The sequence below is a fragment of the Pyxicephalus adspersus genome, chromosome 6 (genome assembly GCF_032062135.1).
Source record: "Pyxicephalus adspersus chromosome 6, UCB_Pads_2.0, whole genome shotgun sequence".
Classification (NCBI taxonomy): Eukaryota; Metazoa; Chordata; class Amphibia; order Anura; family Pyxicephalidae; genus Pyxicephalus; species Pyxicephalus adspersus.
In genome coordinates this window covers 84,898,823-84,924,337 of record NC_092863.1, presented here as the reverse complement: position 1 = coordinate 84,924,337, position 25,515 = coordinate 84,898,823, and the positions used below count along the sequence as shown (strand labels likewise).

Here is a 25,515-nt window from a genome sequence, read left to right as displayed (position 1 = left end):
CAGCCTGCTTCCTTAGACACACAGCCTGTATTTACAGACATGCACCCTTCTACTCCTTCTAATTTTCTAGACTACATAGGAGCCCTCTAGGTCCGGCTTAGGCCCAAACACCTATAACTAGTCATACAGCCCGCTGCTCCAAGCACACATTCTTCTTTTTCAGACACACAACCTGCTTCTCCAGACCCAAAGCTTGCTTATCCAAGCCTTGAGAATAACTACTAGTCCAACCTCCTCTAAGCAGACATACAACCTTCAGACCATGTAATCTGACTTCTAGAACATAGCTTATACTTGTTCCTATAGCTTAGTCTAACCTCTTGATGACAAATAAACAGAAAATAGCCAGTTAAAAGTAAAAATAAATTTTAAAATTGGAAATTGCAAGTAGGCAGGCTTTACAGAAAGTAATGTACCTTCTGCAATAAACATATGTGCCTGTTCACAATTCTTTATAAAATATACACTGAGCTGCACATGTGCAACTCAATGTATGATCCCAGGAAATGTGGCTGTTGGGAATAAATAACTAGCTGGCATGGAAGTTACATCATTCTGGCCTGGCCAAGCAAGACAAATGAAACTCTAATCCAGAGGAAGGACAGGGTGAAGATACCTGCACGCAAGACTGAGGTGAGTGTACCTTAAAAACAATTAGAACGGGTAGGTACGTTTGCTATATTGCAGATGGGACAGTCCCTTCTGTAGTTGGGACTGAATGAACTCTTTTGCCCTAGTGGGAGTTACGTCATCCTGACCCAACCAATCAAGAGTGCAGAGTGAAAGCCGTAAGAAAAGAGGAAAGTGGATGGCGGCACCCACAATGGACGAGACAGGTGAGTGCAATTAAAAAATTGCAAACAGGCAGGTAGGAAGACATTACCTGTCCCTTCTGCAATAAAGGACCCGTGTGGTCACAATTTTTTAGGTTTTGGGTTTAGTTCTGCTTCAAGCAATTTTTGGTTTTCAATATTTTTGTTGATTTTTTCAATAGGGCAATAACAAGTCATACAAAAAGACAAACATAATATAATAAAAAAAAATGAAACAAAAGGATAACATAAGTGGGTTGCTGTAAAACAAAAATCAGAGAGCAATGACCATGTCAGAGCTCACATCACTGTGTCAGAACCTATTATCACAGCCGTTTCTACAACTAAAGTCCAGTGTCAAAGTGTCTATAAGAATAATTGCTGCGCTGCGTTTGGCAAAATGTATCCTAAGAGGTCAAGAATCAGATAACAGTCCTTATTTGTGAGCTTGTGGCTTCAACAACCTTGGTTAAACTAAATCATAAACTTCTTCAAGGAATTTTTGGCAGGTGTCAGATCCACATGCTGATCAACCCATGGCAGCCTAAATGTGAGTAAGGCCAAGACAATTACTATGCCATAAAAATTTACCATGTTAGTGTAATTTCAAAGGATAATTTTAACCTTTTTAAATAAGCAGATTTCATGTAAAGAATACCTAGGGGTCCTACCATAAATTTTCTTTCAAAAACTTTCTGATATAGAACAGCAACTGTATTCCAGGTGTGCTTCTGCTTTGTTAGCCTGGCATATATGCCTCTGATTGAGGCTACACAATAACTACATATGGCTAATTGCTCAGATATTAGTCCATTGGTGTCACTATCAGGAAGCTGGTGGGGAGCAATGATATGCAGCTGACACTGGAGTGAGAGCATAGAGGCAGGAAATAGAAATCAGAGACTGGAAGGGATCATGGGGTAAAATATAGATAACATTTTAGTGTATAATTAAGAAAAGGGCTAATTGTTTATAATACATATTTCTTTAAGTAACTTAATGTCATCCAGTTTAGATCTACTTTAATGAAGTGTTTGGAAAAAGTTGCAGCCAATTTGAAAAAAGAAGAGCTGGATGCTCTGTGTTGTAAAGCATTATCAGAGATTTTATTAGGAATAGAAAATACTGTACCAAGTGTATTTTACGCTCACCTGTTTTCCTGAGAAAGCAGTTTGATGCATGCAGTGTGCCCACAGTACATGGCATAGGTCAGAGGGGTGTTTTCATTGATGTCCCTGGGGTTAATATCCACTCCCAACTTCAACAGAGTCTGTACACAGTCTGCTTTTCCAGCAGCTGCAGCCCAGTGTAGAGGGGTTCTGAAGCAGAAATGGCAAGATATTAACAAAAAATATATGGGTAACTATAGGTTAATGAAATAAATTGTGTAAATAGGGAGAGGCCACATTGGTCCCAGAGCCTATGGTATTTGTCCTGCTCTGGATAGCAGTAGAGTAGGCAAAAATAGCAACACCTGTGATCTATGAAAAACTACAATAACTACAGGTTCAGGAGCCCCTGGGGCATAAATTGCAATAAATGTGCTTAGAGAAGACAATAAAACTTTAGGAAAACATTTAGTTAAATGAGCTTCCAAGTCACTCACCAAACTCCCTTAAATGGGGAACACAATATATAAAAAAATCTTTGCTCCAAAAACATACGTATTCCACTTTCTAGTCACATTACCCTGCATTGGTAATATAATTTGTGTTAAAAAGTTGGTCTGGATCAGTGGTCCATGAGAAAAGTTTGGTGGTCCACAAAAAAATGTGGACATTACTTGCAATTTTTATGGGTTAATAATAAAAAAACAAAAATAATATTCTAATAAATTCTCATATTCTGAATGACAATTTTCGCCTTAGTATCGCACTAAATTCATGAACTGTATTAGAGACGGAAAAACAAGATAGGCGCAGCGTGACGTCAGTGTAGTTTAAGTTGTATAAAGCAACCGTTGCCGAGCCATTTACTTCAGTATTGTTTCCCCCATTACAACAGTCACCCTGCTCTGCCAATACCAATTCTCCCCCGATTGTTTTATTTTATTTGTTTATTTCTCAGATGCTCTTGTAGGTAAGTATGACCTTAACTGTGTATTTTCTTTAACTGCTATATTTAATAGCATCAAATAGTTTGACTTTGATAACTATCATTTTTTGTTTGGTCTTAGATTCAAATGAAATTAACTCATAATGAGTGAGAAAAAGCAAACAAATATTTTGCATTTCTTTAGTAATACCAAAAATAATGCAACTAATGATAATAGAGACAATAGTAATACTTCACCTATCCGTGAGCTGATCAATGAATCAAAGTCTCCACAGTCCTTGTCAGGCATCATTAGGAAGGTCATTGTTTTACAAATGTATTTATCTTTAAAAAAACCTCATATTAATGGTCCGTGGGATTTAAAATTATAAATTTAGTGGTCCGTGAGGTCCGAAAGGTTGGCGACTGCTGGTCTAGATAATACGCTAGTCCTCTCTTTATGAACACATTGCCACCTGCTATGCAATCCCTACGCATTGAATGCCTTTTGCTATTTTTTATGACTTTAAGACAGGGAAGATGAGAAGGTAGAGTTAGTGTTTCCCATATAATATGGGTAATAAATCTACACTGCTGCTAACATTCCACACAGTTACTTCTGGAACTTGAATGTCTTGTGTGCAGGCAGGTCTTTTATTGAAAAAGAGACAAGCGATGTTCTTTCTGCAATAAAATACATTTATCTGCCAAATCACTTTTTAAATGACATCCACATGTCCTTGCTGTGTGGCGCGCACCATCATCTGTACCAGGATTTCTTTTGGGTTCGGGTCTGGCTGTGTTGATTGGCCAGGCTGGAATGACATAAACCCCACACATTTGTGTAGAAGTTTATTTTTTACACAGAGCTGCACATTAAACACTAAACAGCACATGCACAGCTTGGTGTACATAGTAGAAAGATTGCAATAAGGAAGGTAAGAATAGTTCGACTTATATGTTTACACTTTAATAGGATTTTTGTCCTGCCTCTTCGGCAGCACACGCTATTTAAAATATATTTGATACCAATTTGAGTGTAGATAATGAGGTGCAAACAACCATTTCCTTGGAGCACAGCATTACATGACTGAAAGTGTACCTGTCATCCACATCGAGGGCCTGTAAGTTACATTCTGGTACTCTGGCGAGTTCGCAGATTATGTCACTGAACCCTGCGGCTGCTGCTATGTGCATACACGTCTTTCCATTTTCATCGTCATAGTTGATTGTAGACTGGCCCTGCTGATGATCGAGTATTATAGAACACAACACTCTGTTTCCACTCTGAAATCAAAGAGGTAAACATGAATATAGTATATACAGTTATATCCATGATGGGATGATGGTGGGAATTTGAAAAGAGATGGTAGTATTAAAGAAATGCTGGAGCTGTGTGTGGGAAGAGGTTATGCCCCTGATTCATCAAACAAAATCGGATTATCGGTCGCGCATTCGTATTAGCGATCCGGAATCGCGCGCGATCGCGCTATTCAACAACCGGAAAAGCTCGCGCACGGAGCCGCGCTTATCCGACAGCTTTTTACTGGCGATCATAGGAATCCGGCCGGCAGATTCAGGATGCGAGTGGACGCGCGCACTCTAGTCCCGGACCGCGGTAATCCGCGATCGCGGGTCGCGCGTATTATCGCGCTTCCCGCGATCGCGGATTTCAATGATGAATCAGGGGCTATAGGTGAGAAATCATTATTAGGTCATCAGAGGATCGGGGAGGACACTTAGGGGTATATTACTGTAATGTGGCAATGTAAGTGGCTTAGAAGCAGTGATTTAAATGGAAAGCACAGTTAAATGTAATAGTAAACGGGAAATGGAAGTCAGTGAAGCAGATGAGGCATAGTTACAAGGATAGGTAAGACTAGCTGCAGGATTTGTGCTAGATTGTAACAGTGAGAGTATAGTAAGTGGAATACCAGATAAGAGGATGTTTCGGGAGTTGAGAGAGTTACGAGAGATAATGAGAGTGTATACCAGAAGTTTTAAAGTCTCTTAAAGGTGGTAAATTGGGAAATGGGACAGTAGCTAGATAGGATCTAAGGATTGAATGGGCTTAATATTGAGGAATAGTTACATGTTTAAAGAGGAAGAATTCCAGCAAAGAGCTTTAACAGTTCAATTAGTGCAGGGAACAAGGTAGAGGAATGGACAACCCATGTAAATCCTGATTTTTTTTTAACATATTTAAACAGGCAACATTAAATCTTGATTTAAACAGTGCCTTCAGATAAAGGTACTATGTTTGAATTAAAACACAAGGAAAATTTGCATTTTTAAATATTTATTTTAAATAAATATTAATAGATGTAATGATGTACAAAACGTAAGTACACTATTGGCCTCAGAAGCTGGTGTCCCTTTAGCATAAATTGCTTCTCAAAGGCATTTTGATTAACTCCCTACCTTCTCTGACATCAGCTTTGTGGAATTTTTGACTCTTGCAAAATTCTTTAATTTGCAAGAAGATTGTGTTTACATACATACCTACCTGTTTTACGTCCTCAACAACATTTCAATGGGATTCAGATCAGAGCTTTAATTAAGTCAGCCTATGATGCTACTCTGACCATAACATTTCCCCACTATGCTTCACAGTTTTTATGTTGATTTTCCTCCTAAAATGCTGTCTTCTGTTTGTGCAAATGTGTTAGCTAATTGTGTGCCCACTTATATTTTATTTGTAAGTCCACAGAAGGTTGTTTTAGAAGGCCTGGTATTTGCTTATATGTTGAATGGCGGCTGTATTTTTGCTTTATTGCTCTTTTTGGACAGCAAAACATTGTGGATCCATCCTGGAGGATCCATGAATGACAGAAGATAAACAACCACAATGGAAGTGTAGAGAGCGCAGCGGAGTGCCACTTGCTCATTCTCCCCCTTCCATCTCCATAGAGCAGAACGGCGCTCGTTCATCTTTCAGTCATTTGTCACAATCTTTTCCAAAGAGAAAAATCTAGCATGTGTGTACAGCCTCAAGCAGTACTAATCATCGGTATCTAACCTGGAACATCTAAGAATGAGTATATAATGTCAATTTTGAGTGTCATGTTTAAATACCCTATCTATAGGCACTGCTTGAATGAAGATCTCATGTTCCAGGATTCAGTTATGTTGAGAAAGTTAACAATTTCCAGGAGGTGAGTTTTAGTCTGGTTTTATTTTTAGATATATTACTAAAACTGCCATGCCATTTATTTTATATGATGTCTGGGGCATTTTTAGATTTCCTCTGTTTCTTTCCTAGAGAAACTTTTGAAGGTTAGGTGCTGAAGTTACATGATCACATCCTAGGAAAAGAATACCTGAACTGCCCAGTGAAGAGCAGTTTTGAAGTCTTTGTCTACCAGTGTTGGATCAGCACCCTTTTGGAGAAGGATCTGTACATGCTGTGGCCGGTTGTGAAATGCTGCCCAGTGAAGTGATGTCATTCCCTGTCATACAAGAATACAAAGAATTATAATTATTCTACATAGAAAATAGCCTAAACAAAGCAAATGTAGACATGTGGTAAACTATTTCAGATGTTATGTATAAGGAAAACAAATGCAACATTTCAAATCACTAGGACACAGTGCCATATTTCAGGCATTTTGATAAGCTGAAGCTTTATTAACAAGAAAGTTGTCCTTAATATATGAATATGAAAGTTGGGGAAAGTTATTACAAGTGGCTCTGTTATTTAGCAGTAGTTAGGCACATTAAACTGTTTCTTGTAATGTTAAGGACATTTTGCAACTTTCCAGGCTGCCTCATCAGTTCTAATAGTTCTGGAAATATAGCATTTATATATTGGTAAAAACACCTTAATCCAATCAATGTGAAATTTGTAACGGCAGATACTCATTGTCCAAGACCAGAAAGTATGAAAATAAACTACCCTGTTCTATGGTGGCATGGTGGTCCAAGTGGCTAGCACTCTGGGTCCCAGGTTCAAATCTTGACCAGGACACTCTCTTTATGAAGTTTGTTCTCCCCATAATTTTAGTGTCTGGCAATATTTTAAGAAAACGTTTAATACATATTTTGAAGGAAAATACAATTGGCTATTTTAAAACATATTATGCATGCATGGTGTTGTCATCATTGGGAAACCCACCACTAGAAATGCAGTGCAATCAATTCCAATTAGTTGAGAATGTTCAGTGATGCAAAAAAGCATTTTTTTTAGCTTTTTCACCTTCACATGACTTGATAATCAAGGTAAACATTTTATTTTATTTTTTTTTTTCAAGGTGAACATTTACACAATTTATAGTATGTACATTTACAACTCCTCCAGTAAACCAGCATCAGTGCCAAATGAAAGTGCCACCCAATAATGGTACAGAGATTGGTAGATGAGCCACTAAAAGAAGCTGTCAAAGTGCAGTTTTTTCTATGCACATATCAACAAATGTTGAGATAAGATAACAACAATAGGGATTGCATTGTTTTCAACAAGGTGGTTGTTTCATGCATTGAAGCAGTAAACCATAACTATGATGTAGCATTGCAAAACAGGAACCAGAACATGTACAACCAAGGCGGCTATCATGTACATCATTACAGTACAACCTTTTAAAACAATACCATATATTCATAAAAATTTAAGCATCATGTTGATATTTTAGCTTATTTAACCAAAAAAATGCAACTAAAGGGAATATACATTCTCTTTAAAAGGTGTGTTTCCATTTAAAATATTAAAAGCCGAACTTTACAATTTAGGCAAAACCCATCAATTAAATATCACCCTTTTATAGCTGACATGTTTCTGTCATATTTTACAAAGCACTACCATCTGATAAAAGTCATTTATGTAACAGCATTAATAATTCTGCTTTAAATAACCCCTTAAAAAGATTTCGGTAGCACAGTGGCAAGGGTTGCTGATACACAGTATGTAATAAACTAAAAAGTATAAATTTTTCTATTATTACTTGATCAGTCATTCAGTCTTGAATGATTATGATAAAGCGTGACAAGTCAAAAACAACTGGATTTAGCTTTCACAATAAATGAAAGAACTGATAAAGAAGAACTTATGGCAAATGAAAATGACTGGTATCAGCAACTGGAAAGACACAGCGGAACAGATACAGGATTTTACTTAGCATAGCATTTAAACAACATTGCTAATTAAATAAAACAAAGTGCCTCTGAAACCGATAAAAAATAGGGTCCAACTGTTAAGGAAAACATCTCAACGCAAAAAAACTTTTTATTTTTTTTTCAAAGTAGCTCTAGAACCTGCAGGGACTAGCAAAATAATGCAAACACTAAAGTCTAACCTTAGCCAACACTGATGTTGTATTGTAAAGCCATTTGTAGCATATATTATATTTGAATTATATATCAGCCTCCTAAATCTTTCTAGGTCTCCATTGGTAAAAAATCCTCTCCAGAATTCCCAGCTTTATCAAACCGCTGAGCTTGCTAAAAAAACAAAACTATGGATTTGCAAAAGATAACCAGGACATTCAGCATAAAGACAGTTAGGGCTTTTAATAACATCTGTCAAAAAAAACTCCCCTTTTTTCTGCAAATTTTTTTTCTATTTTTATTAAATGGCCATATACAGAAGAATTTAAAAGTGTTAAGCTACCACAATATGCCAACATTGGAGTCTGATATATTGATAACCATAGATTCCCACCAAAAACTGAAAGTAAAATTTTAAGTTTTGGTCATTTTTTAACCCAACCTTATTATATTATTAAATAACCAGCTTTACCCAGAGTAAAGGGTGACTATTGTCTAAGGGCAGAAGCAAACACTGTTAGATAATCAATCTTGAGGCAATGGACTAGTGGAACCTTTTTTGATTTTCTGATCATGTTGAACCCTTGGAATAACTTTCAGGTCTTCAGGGAACCCCTTCTATAATTACTATATTCAAAGCTCACAGTACATTAGTGTGGTGGTCAGTAGTAAGAATGCCTCTGACATTGCTTGCCATGGGAAGAATGTTTCCCCTGCATTTAGCCAGAAAGATCATTGCAGTCTCTTAAACTCCATAGCGGTATATATAATAAGTATTTTTGAATTTGAAAGCGGTACATTTAAAAATACTTATTATTTTAAATTTCCTGCCTGGTCCCTCCTCCCAGCTGCACAGTCCCGCCCCACAGCCTCAGGCTAGCACGCAGATGCCCTGCTGGCACGTTCCCCGCAGATGCCTGCCGAGCTTCGCCAGGGGAAGAAGATGCTGGGCATCACTGGAGGACACTGTGGGCACCTCTAGAGGATGCCACGGGCACCGCCTACCAGGTAACTTTTTAAACTCTCTGTCAATTCCACCCTAAATGTGGCTCGGAGTTCCTGCTTTTGGTACTGAAAATTTACCCCGAGCCACACTCGGGATTACCACCAGGGAGATTAAACTGACCTAAGAGGCACAAACTGCTCATTGCTCAATGACCCCCTAGCAACCTCTAGGCGAACCTTGTTTGAAAAACACTGGTTTAGTGGCCTGGGTTAAAATTTTTTGGAAGTGACCACCACTGTTTCACAATAAAGCCTTTCATTAGGCACAAAAGTCTTCAATAAAATGCATTTGACCAATCACAATCTACTAAGCTCCCAAAATAAGGCCTGTTCATTGTTTGTTGTGGTTGCTATAAAAAATTAATGATGGCTATATATGATATCAGCATAACACATTGGAATATTTTTTTTTCATAAATCAAAAAAAAAGGTAAAAAAGTATTTGTATTTTTTTTTCTTAGGATGTCTGTAGATGTGGGATGATGATCTCATGGTGGCAAGTAGAGTTTTTGGGGGGAGAACATTGATCAGACAGGTTAGAAGATATGTAGCAGCTGCTATTATTCCACTGGTATTGTCTGCTTATGCTATTTCCCATCTCCCACTACTTCTCTGCAAATATTTAACATGAATGTTTGTCCAGATTGGATATGCTTGTCAATAGAAGAGATAGCGTCCAGGAGTCCTTAGAAGGGATCAGATTGTGCCTTCAAGAGGAACTAAACCCTAGAAATAAAAATCGCGACCAGGCATGTCCTTTATTGCAAAAAGGACAGACAATGTCCTATCGACCATACCTTCCTGTCTGATCGCAATTTTTAATTTATACTTACCTGTCCTCGTTCCATTGCGGGCTCTGCAATCTTCATCCAGTCCTTTTCTGGGTGTTGGATCTTCAGCCATATTGATTGGCAGACAAGGATACCGTAACATTAAGAGCAGGCTGAACATTATGTTCATTCAGTCCTGGTATGCCCCAGCATCCTACAATGACTTGCGAAGTCCTAAAGTAATGTCTTAAAATGATGGTTTGAATTGACTTCAAGGGGTCTGAAATTCAACATAGTGGACACATTTGTTTGCTTTTGTTTAACACAGTCCCTATACAAACTAATTTTATTAAATGTTGATGTGTGGGCACTTTTGAGCCTTGTCGCATTTAGATAGAATGTATCATTTATATCCAAAAATAAGAATATAAACAGAAATACCACCCACCTCATTGTCCTGATGATTAATCTCATTTAAAGTGGATTGTTGCAGAAGTACAGATAGAAGCCTGAAAAAAAACCCAGAAATTGTATCAATATTCTAAACCAGAACCTGGAAATGTCTGAAATATATTTACTGCCCTATGCACAATATCTCATTGGTTTTATTTTTTATACAAAGAGATTTGAGCACTGAGAGAAGTATATATGTAATGTTTTTACCTTGCAGGTAAATCAACAGCCAGATAAATGTTGGTTGCTAAATTGTGAGATACTAATTTTTTGAGTACCAGTTGGTTGTGGATAGATTGGACATATTGGTAAATGCCAATCAAAAGTATTTTTCTATCACTTTCTATCCAGGCAAACTGATTGAATGATGATGGTTTTAACTGATTTGAAACTGGTAAGTTTCCACATGGTGGACAAATTTGTGAATATTTAAATTTTGGTCACATTCTATCCAGGCAAACTGATCGAAAAGGCAGAATCTTGTCCATGTTTGTGTGCTGTTTTAGGACTTCTGACCATTTTATTAAAGTCAACCTTTTTGTAAACAGCAGAATATTTATCCTGTCCCTGATCTGCATCCCAGGTTGTCTTATATACCATTTGTCATTCAACCCACTTTGGGCCTGACTTAGTAAAGCTCTCTAAGGCGATTTAAGATACACTTTCATCAGTGAAACTGGGTGATCCAGCAAACCTGGAATGGATCAGGTCAAAGGTTCTAAACATTTGCTAGCAAATTACTTTGAAGAAATCCATTCCAGACTTGCTGGATCACCCAGCTTCACTGATGAATTTGTATCCTCTCCAGCCTTGGAGAGCTTTAAGAAATCAGGCTCATTGTGTGTGCCCAAGGCATTATGTCCCCCCGCCCCCCAAAGAGGTACATCAAGAAACCTCTCTGGGATCACAATAGAATGCTGCAGAGAGCGGTCATTAGGTGGTGTTAATCTGCAGCATTCAGGACATGCAGAAAAAAAAACAAGAGGGCCATAGATCTATTAAAGAAAAATTTTATAGGCCACTAAAAAGACATTTTGTTAGGATGCAACTATTTGTTATACTTGTAAATGTTGCTATAATGTAATTGTAGGAATTTGCTTTTGCAGCATTGTATATTGATAAGTGAAATTGCAACCTAAATACTATGGTTTACCTACCTGACATCAGCTTCAGCAGTGGCAGCATGCAGGGGAAGTCTCCCATTTTTATCCGGGATGTTCTGCTTGGCACCATTCCTAAGCAAACTAACACAGCCTTCCAGCCATCCCTGTAAATGACAAGTTATATTAGTTTTTTTCTTTGCATTCTTTAGTCTATTTAGTGTCACCAGACTCCATTAAGGCTGTCTATAGCACTATATCTTAGGGTGACTTATTGGACAATTGTAGGACTGCAGTTCAGCAAGTTGTGGCAACGCAGCATACTGCAGCATAGTGCAGACAACAATACAGCCTTGATGTGCACATGTCGTTGGTGAGAAAACTAACCAGACTTATGAGCCAGGTGCAGGCATAGTTTTTAGGATCTTGGTATGTGCTCATCATCTCCTAGCACCTACATTTTAGTGAGCCATGTATCTGTAATTGTGCCATGAACTGCAGATAGTCCAGGCAGTTTGATCCAGTGAATCATATAGCCATCTCTTGAAATTGCTTTTGATGGCATAAGGTAGCTGATGTGCCTTCCCAAAACATGGATTAGTGAACTAATAGTGCAAGCTAAGCTCTGCTCATAATTAGAGTTAGTAATAATGAGAAGGTGAGTTTTAGGTATAGAGAAAAGACAGGCTTTTTTAGGGCACTGAGTGTTTTTCATAGAACAATAAACTTTATTTAAATTGAAAATATTCTAAAACTAGACAGAGATGACCTATGCTAGTGTCTAGTGCTAACATAGGAAAACTAAGCTAAGTAACAGGTAAGCGTACAGTGCAAGTAGTTTTGGTCCTGTTCAGACAGCAATAGTTTTATTTCCCACCCGACGGGTTTTGCCTGGTAAGGCTTCTTAAGTTGTTAGCATCAATCTGATTACTCTAAAACCATTATATTGTTATAAATATTAGATTTCTGACCTCTCTTATTACCTACAACTCAAAAGGTCTCCCCAACAAACCCCTGAAGAAGCCTTATCAAGCGAAATGTGTCGGGTGAGAAACAAAACTACTGCTGTCTGAACAGGACCAAAACTACTTGCACTGTATGCTTACCTGTTACTTAGCTTAGTTTTCCTATGTTAGCACTAGACACTAGCATAGGTCATCTCTGTCTAGTTTTAGAATATTTTCAATTTAAATAACATTTATTGTTCTGTGAACAATATGTTACCTAGCTTAGTTTTCCTATGTTAGCACTAGGCACTAGCATAAGTCATCTCTGTCTAGTTTTAGAATTTTTTCGATTGAAATAAAGTTTATTGTTTTATGAAAAACACTCCGTGCCCTAAAAAAGCCTGTCTTTTCTCTATATCTAAAACTCACCTTCTCATTTTTACTAACTCTATTTATGAGCAGAGCTTAGCTTGCACTATTAGTTCACTAATCCATGTTTTGGGAATGCACATCAGCTACCTTATGCCATCAAAAGCAATTTCAAGAGATGGTCTGTCTTTTCTCTATTCCTAAAACTCACCTTCTCATTATAACCATCAGGCTGGGCACACAGGAAACTATCCCTTCTAAAAGCTTTTGGGTTACAACCTTTGGTGAAAATAACCTTCTCTCTAGAGTTAGTAATAGCCCACATTATCTGCCAGGTACAGTATGTCTTTCCTTAGACATTGGGCCATAACTAGTAGTCCAAGCACAGAAAAATTCATGTATCCATTACTGTACAGTGAACCTCTTTCATTAAATAGTAATGCTCCAGAGCATATTAACATTTTGGCTAAATGCCCATCAATTTCATAGTAATAGGTATAACCTGTGATAAAGAAAGTTTTTAAGGTTAAGGAAGTTTTTTACAGTTTGACCAGTAATACTTTTAAAATAAAAGGTAAAAGGGTAAGGATTTTTATATTTTTACAAATTATTCCAAAAATAAAATGTGTAAATCTTGCATGAACCTTGTGTAAAAACCACAGTCTTACTAAAAAATATATTTTTTTCTGGGCTTCTGCCTGTTTAAAACAACACCACAATTATGTTAACATTATAAAAGGAAAAATGTAAAAACAGGAAAGGCTTTTTTAAACCTAACTTTTTTTTATTTTAGGTTTTGCTTATGCAAATGAGAAAAAAATAGATACATTGTAAATAGCTACTCTTAACAGAATGCACACATGTGTGTCTCTCTGTCTGTTCATAGCAGGCCCATAGGCAATGTTCAGACTGACAATGAGGTTGTGGCTTCCTCATTCTAAAGAACTGCTGGCACGGGGAAGATGGTAAAGCACAGAGAATACATTTTCTGTTTGCTGTCAAATCTTCAGATGAGGGTTCTTTAAGGACCAGGGCTGACCTGGTGCAAGTGACCAAACAAGGTGCCAGTCACTCAGGAGCCGTGCAGAATTACCGTACTTAATTCCAAGGCAGGTCTGAGTCTGCCTATAGGTTTGCATATGCTGGAATTTCTCAACCTTTTTACCCCCAGAAGAACCCTTAAAATATTTTTTAGGTCTTAGGGACGAGGGAAAAAATTGGGGTTAGTGAGAAAAAAAACAAGTGGTGGTTCATAAATCCACCTTTACAGGAAGCTAAAAAGAAAATTGGCATCTTGGCACTGGCTTTTCCAATTTGGTTGGACCCAAAACTAGGCAGGCAACATGGCAAAAACAGCTCAAGGAACCCTCAGTAACCCCTGTAAGAGCCCTGGTTGGGAATGATTGGTGAATACACAGTTAAGTGCACAGTTTGACATAATTGCTTGTGCAAAGTAACTCCCATGCACATGCCTTTTTCACTTTTAATTCTTATTAATATTTTTTTCAATCACTCTAAAAACCTTGCTTGTTTATATGTATTGCTTTGCGATCATAAGTCATGACAACCCTACAATTGAATAAGCAGGCCCATAGCAGAAATGTAAAAATTGCTCTGGTCCATAGGGGTATACTGGTGTAGGAGCTGAATTAATTGAGGTGCCTTTTCTAAAAGTTAGCATGGGCTCCTAAAGCTTTCAGTTGTACAAATCTGTCTGATGGCTTTCCATACGACTGAATTGCCAAGACCTCCTGAAAATCTATTTATTGGTCATCCTTAGACATCTATCAATCCATCTTTAATGTCTTTGTGCACTTTGTACAACAAACAAACTTCAGAGAATGAGTCACTGCTTTCATCACCTTCCAGGGACATAAAGATTTCATCTCTTATGTCAGGTGTCTAGTCATTGAACAGACAAGATGTTCAGAGAAGTGAAATAATTAATACATGACCTTTAATAATTCTGTGAAGCTGCAGTACACTGCTACAAAGGTCTGTCACAATTACACCTCCAGAAAGATTGATATTTTCGCCTCTGCACTCATAATTTAGACATTGTAAATACTGTTGTCACACAGGCCTCTAAACCCTACGCCTTTATATCACTTTCATGGTCAGATTAAGAACACTGAAGGATAAATGAAAAGCCCTTTTATATAAAATAATCACAGCTGTTACATTATGACACTAATTGTATGACCCTTCATATCGGAAGAGGACAAAATGGCAACCACTATGTTCATGCTAACAAATTAGAGGTCTGGTGCAACATTAGTCATATCAATATTACTTCACCCTGCTGTGTCTGTTGTGTTCTAGTATGGCTACTGCATTTTTAAAAGAAGCTTCAATCTCTGTCCTTCTCAAAGATCTGATCTTCTGAAGTGGGACAAGAAGTTATTAGGCTTTCATACTGCGTGGATTTTTGTACAGCTATCGTATTTCATATACACAGCTGTATTGATGTTTATCTATGATAACTGCTTCAATATAGGAAAGGAAACTGTAAAATAAATCCAGTTTGAGACATTGAATATTTTAGTAGCCAATAAAGAGCTCTTTAGACTTGTGGTTTAAAATTACTCCAGGGTGCAAAGTACCATGTACAGAAATGGTACTCAACAACTCCCAATAGGTCTGAAAGAGCCTATTTTTGGAGACTTGCTAATTAACCTCCCTAGCGGTTCATTTCTGTCTGGTTTTATATGTCTAAAAGCTGTACATTGTTTTTAATGAAAATGTATTTTACAGTATAGTATAATAGTATGAGTATAATAAAGTTTGAAACACAAAATCATGTAAAAATAATACATTGAATAAATTAAAAAATCTATATTTAAAAAAAAAAATAATAATTTTTTTATTATTTTTTTTAAATACATATTATACTTATACTAATATATATACTGTAAAATACATGTTCTTGAAAACAATGTACTGCTTTTACACATATAAATCCAATGTATTGCATTCAATACAGTTATTTTGTATTGAATGCAATACAAATAAATTTTGAATTTCCCGTCCCGCCCCACCAGCAATGTACACACACACTGACGTCACCGGGAACTCCCTGGTGACTCTTCGGATGTAGAAGCCGGCCGGAAGAAGAGAGAAGAAGACGGAGATTGCGGCGATGGACGACGCCGGACGCCGGTGGATCAGGTAAGGCTCTATTTACTATTACCTCCCATAGGTTTACATACTTTTTTCTACCCCGAGTCACACTCGGGGTTACCTCTAGGGACGTTAAAGTCTAATCTGGCTTTACTGAATAGCACTGATGGCTTCATGGCATACAGTCCAAGTCTAATGCAATGAACTATAATTTGCCTAAAGTAGATCCGAACCCAGTAAATAAAATCCCATTAAATGACTAATACATTAGCACAATTCCAAAGATGTTTTCCATCCTTTTTGAACCTGCAACTTTTTAAAAGAAAAAGAATGTGATCCTCCCATAAAGGTCTTTGTTTTGATGCTTTCTGTTATAGGGTGACAACTGTCTTCTTTTTGAGCTTCTGCATTCTCTCACATATACTGGTGAAGACAACAAACGGATGTGATTATAAAATATACATGTATGCTTTAAAGTTGTTACTGTTAACCACAGTAATAATGTGTAGCTGACAATAGAAGTATTGCACGTAGGCAGGGAAAGGCTGAAATGGTAAGAAGAGGTAAACAGCACTGAATAACCACAGCAAAAAAAAAAACAACATTAATGATTTTTCCCTGAGCAGTATGGACATTTATGTGATGAAGCTGGTAGCATGTGGGGAAACAGATCAAAAATATAGTCTAGATCAGGGGTGCCCACACTTTTTTGGCTTGCAAGCTACTTTTAAAATGACCAAGTCAAAATGATCTACCAACAATGGAAAGTTGGACTTAACTCCTGTGCGCGGTAGAGTTTATTTTGAAAGGCAGGGCTCCATGATCTACTCGCGTTGTCTTTGCGATCTACCAGTAGATCGCGATCCACCTGTTGGGCAATCCTGGTGTATATTAAAATAAAGTCTATATTGCACTTCATTTTAGTCTCTCAAAGAGGTACTTTTCAAGAAGGTAAAATTGCTTTATGTTTTAAGCCTTTTCTTTAATTAACAATTTTATCTCTGTGGTCACCTCTTTAAAATTACATTATTGCAGTTTTCATGATACAAGAGCAAATTAAATGTCAAGCATTAGCTGTGTAAATCTACAAGCACAAATCTTAAAAAAGGGGAAGCAGCTGTCATTGACATCAGGGAAATAATTGCCAAATAATAAATTTCATATTTAAGAAACAACCTAGTATGAAAAAAGGTAAACCAAGAACAATGATGTAGGGACAGCTATTAATGAGTTTATAGCCACCTCCACATCTATTTTTATTTAGTTGCTACATAGTTAATAAAAACATTTACCTATTGTATATTTTAGACCTCCCTTGATTCTCATGATCCTTAAAAGATTCCATGTTCTGCACAACACACCTTAATTCTCAATATGCCCACAGTATTTTAACTCCCATTTATTGTTTGCATTCCTCCTGCATGTGAGCTGGCAGCCGTTTAACCAAAGAGTGTCCTTTTTAAATCAATTCTGAGGATTAACCAGCAGAAAGACCTCATATATCGCCTCTCATTTAAAGACACCCAACAACTTCAGCATATAAATCAGTTGAGCCTTAGAAAAGCTTGAACTGCAGAAGATAGCTGCAGGAAAATAACATAAGACCCGCTGTGAAATTTATTTTAAGGACTAGGCTTGTCCTAAGCAACATATATGAATCAAATGATTAGATCTGTCTGTACTTATAGTTTTTCAATCTGTGATCTCTTCCTAGTGCCAGGCTACTTTTTTATTATAGTGGAGTAATCTGAAATGCAGAGCCATGTAGCAGCTATAACAAGAGGTTTTTGGAGATTTGCTGTGATGTTCTAATTGATATGCACTATGCCTTCTACTACCTTTACCCAGGAAAGATCAGTACTGTGATAAGTGCATACCTGCAACATATATATGTATGTACATGCAAAATTAAAGCAATAAAAATAATAATTCATGATAATGAATATTACAAAACTTGAAGTGGAAGTTTTAGTTGCATAGCATATACACCAATTACTATTTAAAAGATAGGTTCATGTATTCCTCTATATAGATGATATTTTCTTACCAGGTAAGTGGCCAGTGAAAGACTTGTTCGTCCACAGGCATCTTGTGTATTTATGTTGGCTCCCATTTTCAGCAGTAGTTTCACTGTATCAACCTGTCGCCCAGAAACGGCGTGCATCAGTGGTGTGCAACCTGGTGGAAAAAAGTCAGCATTATGCATCCAAAGGTTTGTATGAGCATGGCAACAGTAGCATCTATTTAGGAAAACAGTACAAAGTGTCTGTTAAAATTTTAACTTGCAACATTTCTAACATAGGAACATAAAAGAGTAATAACAGAGAAAAAGATCTATTAAGTTTTCATCTCCTTTTTTGTGTTTTTAACCCTTTGTCTGAGTATAGATCAGTGTTTGCTCCAATCATGTTTAAATGTATTTAGTGTTGGCTGACTCCCTACCTTTGCAGGAAGTCTGTTATAGACAAGCCAAGAGCCACTACTCTTTGTGTAAAATAATACTTTTTAAAGTCATTTTGAACTTTCTTCCTGCTAGTTTAAAGTCTTATCCCAAAGCTCTCGGTATTGCTTCATATTGAAAATACCGTCTTCCTGACCCCTATTTATACCCCTAATGTATTTAAAGGTTTCGATCGTGCAAATCCCCCCCCCCCCCCCCCACACACTCTTTTTTCCTGTCCCCCATATTACTTGGATCTATTCTTGTATGCAGCCTGTAAATCCAAGAGAAGGGTTTTACTCTCCAGGTGCATTCTTGGTACAATTAATAAAAGCAAATGGCCCACTGCCCCTTTATTATTAATATTTTATTATTAAACAGGATTTATATAGCACCAACATATTAAGCAGCACTGTACATTAAATAGGGGTTGCAAATGACAGATATAAACAGTGACACAGAAGGAGGAAAGGATTTACCCTAACAGTGCAAAAATACACGTACTTTTTAAAGCTAATATATAACTAAACCTATATCCCCATGTAGTTCAAATTGAATGTTTATTTGATTTTATGACTTTTATTTTTAAATCTCTTTAACTTTATGAATTTGTGATGTTATAGATCGTGACCATTATAACATGAATAATATTCCTGTGTGTTTGCTAACTTTTATTGTTCAGTTTATTGCTGAACAATCTGTAAAATACTGATGTAATTTTGATGATCTGTACCACTATACTATATCCCTATCATGCTGCTCTAGTCTATAGAGATGAGTAATCAAGCCACAGGTCATGCTATCTCTAGAGAGAGTTATAATGTGAACGATGGTGAATCATCCTAAAGTAACAAAACAGCACTAGTGATTTGTCATCTTTTGTATCACTGAAAATCAACCTGTTTGATTGTTATGCATCACTGTGTCTACAACAGACTGCAAATATAATTTCTAAAGGAACTTAAACAGCAAATCCGGGCAGCAAGCGAAAACAATCATTGAAATGTAACTACCGGTAAGTTAAAGTCAGAAAGTGCTCCCTATTTGCCTTAAAGTTATTCAATCAAAAAAAAAAATAAATTCAAGGTATAGCTGCCTTTCTCAACCTTTTTACCTAATAATTTTTAGGCCTCAGCGAATTCCTTTGTTAAAATGAATTCATCAGGACCACTTGGGAAGAATGCTTCCTTACAATGGAAGTCAGAGTTCCTCCCTTGCAGATGCCTAAAAAAGAATATTGCTTTCATCCTAATGATGATGGACCCAAAACTTTGCAGGCAACAACAGATGGGTCAGTTAGCCAAAACAACCTCTTTAGGAACCCTCGATAAAAATTGATGGGTTATAGGATTGCTTATTATACTAAATTGATAAAAAAGCATGATTTTTTTTTTGTTTTTTTATTTACTTTTAATTTTTTTCCTTGTGCCCCCTGCCACTTTTGGGTTCTTGCTGTGACTGTAGGGTAATCTCATAGCCACCTAAGATACCTATCTTCATTAGGCTGCTGAATTGTACATATGGCACTGACAGTTGGCACATAGTTGGTGAGATGAGATCAGGTGCCATATCATATGTGGGCATTTACCAAGTATAAATGACCAAGCATTGTGACCAAGCATCTATGTTTGGGATTGGCACCAGGGTATTTACATTTGCAGAGTGCCATCTAATGCTGTACCAGTGAGATATGGTGCTTCCCCAAATGCCATGAGAGGAGCCAGAAGAGAAAAGAAAGGTCATGGAAATGTGGGACATAAGTATAGGCAGCAAAATAAAGAATCAGATGAAGGCTGCAAGGAATTGGCTAGATGGTAGAATCAAATTCATGCTCCTGTGCTTTGCGTTCAAATCCCCCCACAGATCTTACCTTTCTGACCTGGTAGAAAACTACTCCCCTAGCGACTCTCTTTACTCTCTTCACTCCATTAATATCCTTACTCACTCATAACCTCCTCACATGCACAACTACAATGCTTTCTAGAGCTGTCCCGGTTTCTCTGAAATGGTCTTCCACGTCCTATTTGGCTTGCCCCTAGTTTCTGCTCATTTAAGGGGGCACTTAAAACATCTTTTCAAACTTGCCTACCCATATTTTTCTATCTCTTTAAAAACCTCACTACTTCCCACCACTCCCTATCTCTCCTTCTACTGAGTGAGACTTCCACCACCTCCTAGATTGTAAGCTCTTCGGGGCAGGGTCCTCTCTTCCTCTTGTGTCACTGTCTGTATCTGCCTGTTATTTGCAACCCCTATTTAATGTACAGTATTTAATTAATACTTATAAGTAACTGTAAATCAACCCCCTTTTTTTAAAGACTGTGCCCTATTGCACTTTTTCCAAAATCAACCAGTTTTAACCACTGCAGGCTGCAGGTCTAGAAAAGGTAAAGTCAGCTCCACCAAATGTAATTCACCATTTTGTACCACACTGGCCCCTAGCCGCCCAGCACCACCTCAGGGGCCCCACCATAACACCTTTATTGGGCACCCTACCACTGGGTTGTCCTTCCAAAATTGACCAATAGGACTCTTACCCTCCTAGCCCCAACCGCCATTCGTACGTAATAAAGGGAGGGCGGGTGGCAAATTTTTCTTCCCGCAAAAAACTGTCCCTCGCTTCTGATGGACCCACTACTTAACCCCTCCACTCTCCGCCCTCTTCACTTCCGACCCAGCCCTTAACTAGTCCCACCTTTCTCTCCTCCACTTACACCTAACCCTTACCACACTTGCTGGGGGCTGCCTTCGCACTCCTGCCATAGCGGCCTTAAGCCTAGTCCCCTGCTGGCCACTTTCATGGCCTATTGCTGCCCCCTTTCAAGGCCTATTGATTGTCAATTAGTCATTGACATTGCAAAGGTACATTAAAACTGCATCAGTGTGGTTTCCTTGCAACCTACTAGCTGTCCAAACTTTCTTGATGTTGTTCAGAGGCAGAATAATATTTATGTTCCAATCTGCTTCATGGCAAGTGCAACTTAAACTACCTAACTACCTGCTTGTGGGGAAAAAAATATGCAGGGCTTATCTAGGGTGAGACAGTTTTAGCTATTTTAGCTGAAAAATATGAAAAAACTAATTTTACAGAGGGAACAGCTTTCCCCTTTAAAATATTAGAACTCTTAAGTCTGTAGTCTGTAAAACAGAGGAAGAGATGCAGTAGTGATATTGTAGAATCAGAAAATTATTCTTCTGATCAGCGGCATTATTCCTTGGATAGAGAAGCTTGACACCAGCTGTGCTTTGGGTAAATCAATGCATTTATTGACATTTAATGAACCGAGATGTTAATAATAGTGAGCACAAAAACTACTGCTTGGAAGTTAATGATATTTATTTTACAGTTTTCATTCAATAAAATATTGACCAGTATCATGTTATGATTGTGTAGCATTTTTTTTTTCTGTCATGTAAGCAGGCCATCTGACAAGCTTCAATACAGATTCAACAGTGCAGTATTTAGTTATTGAATTTTAAAGACTCTGCAATACATTTTTTTTTTAGATTTTCATTGGTCGGATTTCCACCTAGATTTCCACCCTAGAAAGAGTAAGCTGAATGGCAAGTTGGAAGTGTACCTTCCCTTCCCAACCTAAAACTACATTATAGACATCAGTACGTGCATGATCCAGCCATCTCACTCTATCTTCTGGATTAGTTTCTAACCCAAACAAGAACACCACATTCACCCAAATGCTCCAAAATAGAGAAATGGATGTGGAAGGGAAAGACTGTGTGGACAGTACTGATAAAATCAATAATTTTTCAGTGCTATCATTCACTGCCCCGATTACATGGATTGTGACCTATTCCAATTAAAAAGCCAGAAGAGGAAGGCTGCCATCTAATCTCAAAGTTCTCCATCTTCCACCAATCTTTCTAAAATATATCCCACAATTACAATTCTTCTTATGTTTCCCTGGACACAGTACCTTCATTGTCACAGTACTCAAGAATCGAAGGATCCTCCCGGATGATTGCCGTCAATGTGTTGACATCACCATTTGCTGAAGCTTGGTATACCACACTCAAGTCGATCTCTTCTGCTGAATCACCTTAAAAAAAAACAAAGCAAAACCCATTTATTATGAATTGCTCAAATATTAACTGTTATCTAGGAGTAACCAAGTAGAACTCCAGTTCAAAATCCCAAGATCTATGTCCCACAATACTGTTATAGTCTTGACCCTTTATCATGTGTACAGATGAATAATCTTTCTGTCTGAAATCATGGTAATAATGAGTGACTATACAAACAAATTCCTTGTTCCACTCCTGCCTGCTCATTGAACAATTAAGGAACAGAAAGAAAATAAGGAGATGATCCTTGTGATTTATTCACATGTAGGCATGTTTATAGTTTTAGACTAGTGTCAAAGAAACAGATTATTGGCTTTATATTTATTGTACTAACGTTTGTCAACCTGATCACTGAAAGCTCCTATAAACCTAAACATGCTAATACATTTTTCAATAATTGAAATTTGAAGTACCCTGTGATCTTAATATGGCCTTTATATGGCCTTTTCAAGATACTGACATCTTCTACTGTTGCCCCCATCAGTAAACCTTCCCTGAGATGCAATTACCATTGGAATGCATGCAGGGGCTGGTGTCAAAAGAACACAATCAGATACCTGCACAAAGCAAGACTGGGTTCCAGACTTAAGGGGTAAATTGTATGCACCATTTTAAGATGATGATGTTCCACTGTTGTCACCATCAGTAAACCTGCCTTGAGAAATGCCATGCAGTAACCACTGCAATGCATATTAAACAGGCTGGTAAAAGGCTGTTGGTCATAATCTGCATGCAACAAAGTTTAGGACTAATAGATCATTTAAAAAATTACAACTGTTTATGATGATCATAGAGATTATATCTATGCAGGTCATAAATACCTGGTATGAACATTTATACCCTTATGACTATAAGTAGTTTGTTCCTGATGTATATTGGAGCTAAGGAAGCAACTTGGATGAGTGGTAAAACATTACAAAACAATCTGAGTTTAATGTGAATAACTGCTAGTAGTTATACCATAATCTGCATAACTAAAAACGTTCACAATCACATTTCCAATCAGTTTGGGAGTACAGTACAGTGACACCTCGGCTAACAAGTGATCCTGCAAACAAATGTTTCGGCTAATGAAGATTGGTTCCACTGTGTTTCGGCCTTGGCTAATAAAGATGGACTCGGCTAAGAAATGCTTTAGTGGATGCACGATAACTGCAGCAATAATTGCAGCCGCGTTGAGCTAAATTTTCAATTTGTTACTGCTAACAAAGATTTTGCCAAATGAGTGTGATCCCGGAACGAATAATTTATTCTTTGTGTAAAAATTAATAAAACATACATTTGGAAAAAGAAAAAACGGTGCAGGAATTTTTGGCACTGGGTTGAGGTGAGTCAGTTACCCTGGAAGCTATTAATACTGGGGTATGTTCCTGACACCAATTTCAGCTGAGGAAGCCACTTGGATAAATTGTACATCTTCAAAATTACAGAATATGCTGAACTGAATGTAAATAACTACTACTAGTTATATTGTGACTTGGATAAATGAAAACCTTCACAAGCAAAACAGCCTATGACTTAAACTTGGGACATATTGTACAATGTTTATGTGACACAGTATCAGAAAGTCCCTTGATTTCTCTTGTTCACACGTAATACGCCTTTTCTAAGAATTTCTTAGCAGCTTTTAGGAGTGCTGGTGTCAAAATAACACATTCAGTTAATTACACAAAGCCGTGAGCTTAAAGTAAAATAGTCTAAATGAAAAATATTTGGCTGGGCACTGATAAGGCTGAAATAATTAAAGTGTATGTGAGCCCCAGATCTATTTTTCATTTGGTTTGGCATTGTGCCTTTCTGTACACAGTTTCTTAAACAAATATTGTTTTGTGAATCTGTTCTAAATTTTGTCACCTAGAGATTATGCCAGTAATGTTACTTCCTGTTGCAGGCTGACAACGCTATACTGCTGCTGGGCAGTTTGTAGCAAAAATGCAGCCTGGTGTTCCAAATCATCCCATGCATAACTCCTGTCCTGCAGACAAAATAATAAACCCACTAGACAACTGGAGTTTACACAGCATGCTGCCAACAATGCTTCTAATTGTAAATCAGCAAATTTGTGTTGTTGTGTTGGGGACAAGGTGTCCAAGTAGGAAATTTTGTAACATTTTGAGAAATAAAGCTTAATACTATTAAATATACTTCACATACTGCAAAGAAATTTATGGGTTTACATACACTTATAACAGAGGAAGGTTTATCTATTTTAAAATGAAGAGATACAGTTACTAAAGCAGAGATAGGCTTAACTAATAAACATAGGAACAGGAAAGAAGAACATATGAAGGGTTACTGTCTAACGAGTTCTAAGCAGAGACAGTTCTTACTGTCTAACTGTTCTGTGTCTAGAAAACTCCAACATATGTTACCATCATACAACTTCATAATATCATACCACAACACCTTGTTAACTTTATTCAATATTTGTATAAGGTATGTTCTTTGAACCCTGTGTTTTTGTTTTTGGTTAGTTATACCAGCCCCTTGTTAGTCACTTGCCCAGTAAAGTACTGGTTAGGAGATATGCTAGTAATGTTTTATCCTTCAAGAAATCAAGGAAAAACACCCTTTGTAAGGGGTATTTCAAACCCGTTACATGTGAAAGGGGTTTTTGCACGTGGCTGCAGGTCGCGGCAACATTTTGATTTTGGTCACACAGTTGTTGGAAGAGGATCTGTGTTGCCAGAAATCCTGGCCCAGATCCTTGCCAAGTTTCCAGGTTAACTGATAAAAGTGAATCTCTTCCAGCCTTGGAGAGCTTTAATAAATCAGGCCCTGTGGCTCTGAATGGGCCCTAAAGTGTCATGCTAAAACAAACTAGGCATTTCTTTCTACCTTCATAGTGAGTAGAGTGAGGAATGTGAATCTTGTTAGGTTTTAGCTCCCATTCTACCCTTAAAGAGTGGACCCAGGTAGTATGTCTGTTGAAAAAAGCAACATTTGAGACAGAACAGTGAAACTGATTATGTATTGTTTATGTATTGTATGTAGTTTATGTATTGAAGTGCTGGTATACACAGATTTAATAGTTTGCACACTAAGTCTGTGTCTGTAGGCAGCAAAATTCACAAAAACTTACATTAACTTGTCATTTCTTTCCAGTTTTATATGTCTAAAAAT

At 37.4% G+C, this 25,515-nt stretch overlaps 1 protein-coding gene across 2 annotated transcripts in view; it reads right to left on the bottom strand.

Annotated features, from left to right (window-relative positions):
• The window catches only part of ANKRD55 (ankyrin repeat domain 55), a 61,001-nt gene that overhangs the window by 16,694 nt on the left and 18,792 nt on the right, over positions 1-25,515 (bottom strand). The window contains exons 2-8 of one of the 2 annotated variants that reach the window (XM_072416420.1): positions 22,245-22,367; positions 17,917-18,047; positions 11,491-11,600; positions 10,329-10,389; positions 6,167-6,295; positions 3,949-4,133; positions 1,964-2,131 (exon numbers count right to left, since the gene is read on the bottom strand). In XM_072416420.1, the coding sequence (XP_072272521.1) occupies positions 1,964-2,131; positions 3,949-4,133; positions 6,167-6,295; positions 10,329-10,389; positions 11,491-11,600; positions 17,917-18,047; positions 22,245-22,367 (907 nt within the window). The remainder of the gene's footprint in view (positions 1-1,963; positions 2,132-3,948; positions 4,134-6,166; positions 6,296-10,328; positions 10,390-11,490; positions 11,601-17,916; positions 18,048-22,244; positions 22,368-25,515) is intronic. The other variant, XM_072416421.1, reaches the window with a different exon arrangement.